Raw genomic sequence first — 1,378 nt, 5'->3', positions numbered from 1 at the left:
CAGCAGTGTGCTGCAGCAAGGGTCTCGGCAGCAGGTGTGGGGCCCCTGATCGGGCCGCTGCTGCTGCTGCACCGAAACGATGCACCCATGACTTGAATTTGTATTAAATTTGTTTTTTGTTGCAGTTTATAAACAGAGGAAGCACTTTATCTGTGCAGCAACATCACCTGCAGCAGCAGCAGCAACAGCAGCAGCAGCAGCAGCAACCAGCAGCAGCACGTGCACCCGCGGGGTGTACAGGCACCTCCCCCCATCTTCCCTTTCCGTATTTTTTTTTGTTTTTGTTTTTCTTCTTTTTTCTCTTTTTGAGGATTTTGCTGTCCGCTTAAACAAATGGAGGGGCCGGCAGAAGGCCGGGGCCCCCAAGGCCGCCCTACAGACCAGCAGCAGCAGCAGCAGCAGCAGCAGCAGCAGCAGCAGCAGCAGCAGCAGCAGCAGCGGGGCCGACAGGATGGCAGCGGTTTGATGCCTTTGTTGGTGTTATCTGCGTTGGTGATCCTCCCTTCTTTCTTCTCTTTCTTGAGCAGCATGCATTCTCCTGCAGCAACAACCAGCAGCAGCAACAGCAACAGCAGCAGCAGCAGCAGCAGCAGCAGCAGCAAGTGGAATATGGGGTGGTTGCTGGAGGCACACAACCCCCTGCCAGCTGTAATTACACCCAACCAAATCACCGTACAGTACTGCCCCTCATGAGGTTCTGCTGCTGCGCTGCAGCAGCTAACTGGGTTTCTGCAGCAGCACCTAGCAGCAGCAGATGGTTTTCGTGTGGTGCAGCAGCAGTATGAGCCTTGTCCTTTGTTACAGTATATAAGTATAACTATAAACTGTATACGTTGGTTGTTGCTGTTGCTGCTGCTACTACCGCGTCAGCTGTTTCCTTTATTTCTCTCTCAACAGCGTGCAGCAGCAGCAGCAGCAGCAGCAGAAGCAAACCGTTTGCTGCTGCTTGGCGTTGTCTTTATAGGCGGAGCTATCATCACCAGCCTGCTGCTGCAGACGGGGGCGTTTGAGGTTTTCTATGAGAAAGATTTAATATGGAGTTCAATACAAAGACAAAGAGGGGGCCTCCCACCAATGCCTACAGGGGGAGAGCTGCTGCATGCGCTAGAAGCAGCGGGGGCCCCCCTTATACACCATCGTTACTAAATATATTCACTCATCCTGCTGCTGCTCCTGCTGCTGCTGCTGCTGCTGGTGGTGGTGGTGGTGCTGCTGCTGGTGGTGGTGGTGGTGGTGGTGCTGCTGCAGCGCGTAAGGCAAACAAATGCTGCGATAGCACAACTGCAACAAAAGGGAAGGAGGGATCACCTGCTCTGCTGCTGCTGCAGCAGCAGCAGTGCTGCTGCAACAGCAACAGCAGCAGCAGGAATGCTGCTGC

At 54.1% G+C, this 1,378-nt stretch overlaps 1 protein-coding gene across 1 annotated transcript; it reads left to right on the top strand.

The window, feature by feature from the left end:
- Positions 1 to 333: 333 nt before the first annotated feature.
- On the top strand, positions 334 to 693 carry EMH_0046280 (uncharacterized protein; the record flags this gene model as incomplete). Its single annotated transcript, XM_013496148.1, has 1 exon — positions 334 to 693. One exon carries the CDS (start codon positions 334 to 336, stop codon positions 691 to 693), a length of 360 nt encoding a protein of 119 aa, XP_013351602.1.
- Positions 694 to 1,378: the final 685 nt, after the last annotated feature.

The sequence above is a fragment of the Eimeria mitis genome, genomic scaffold (genome assembly GCF_000499745.2).
Source record: "Eimeria mitis Houghton genomic scaffold, Emh_scaff1946, whole genome shotgun sequence".
NCBI classification, from domain to species: Eukaryota; Apicomplexa; class Conoidasida; order Eucoccidiorida; family Eimeriidae; genus Eimeria; species Eimeria mitis.
The sequence above is the reverse complement of the archived record's forward strand: the minus strand, read 5'-3'. Positions and strand labels throughout refer to the sequence as shown.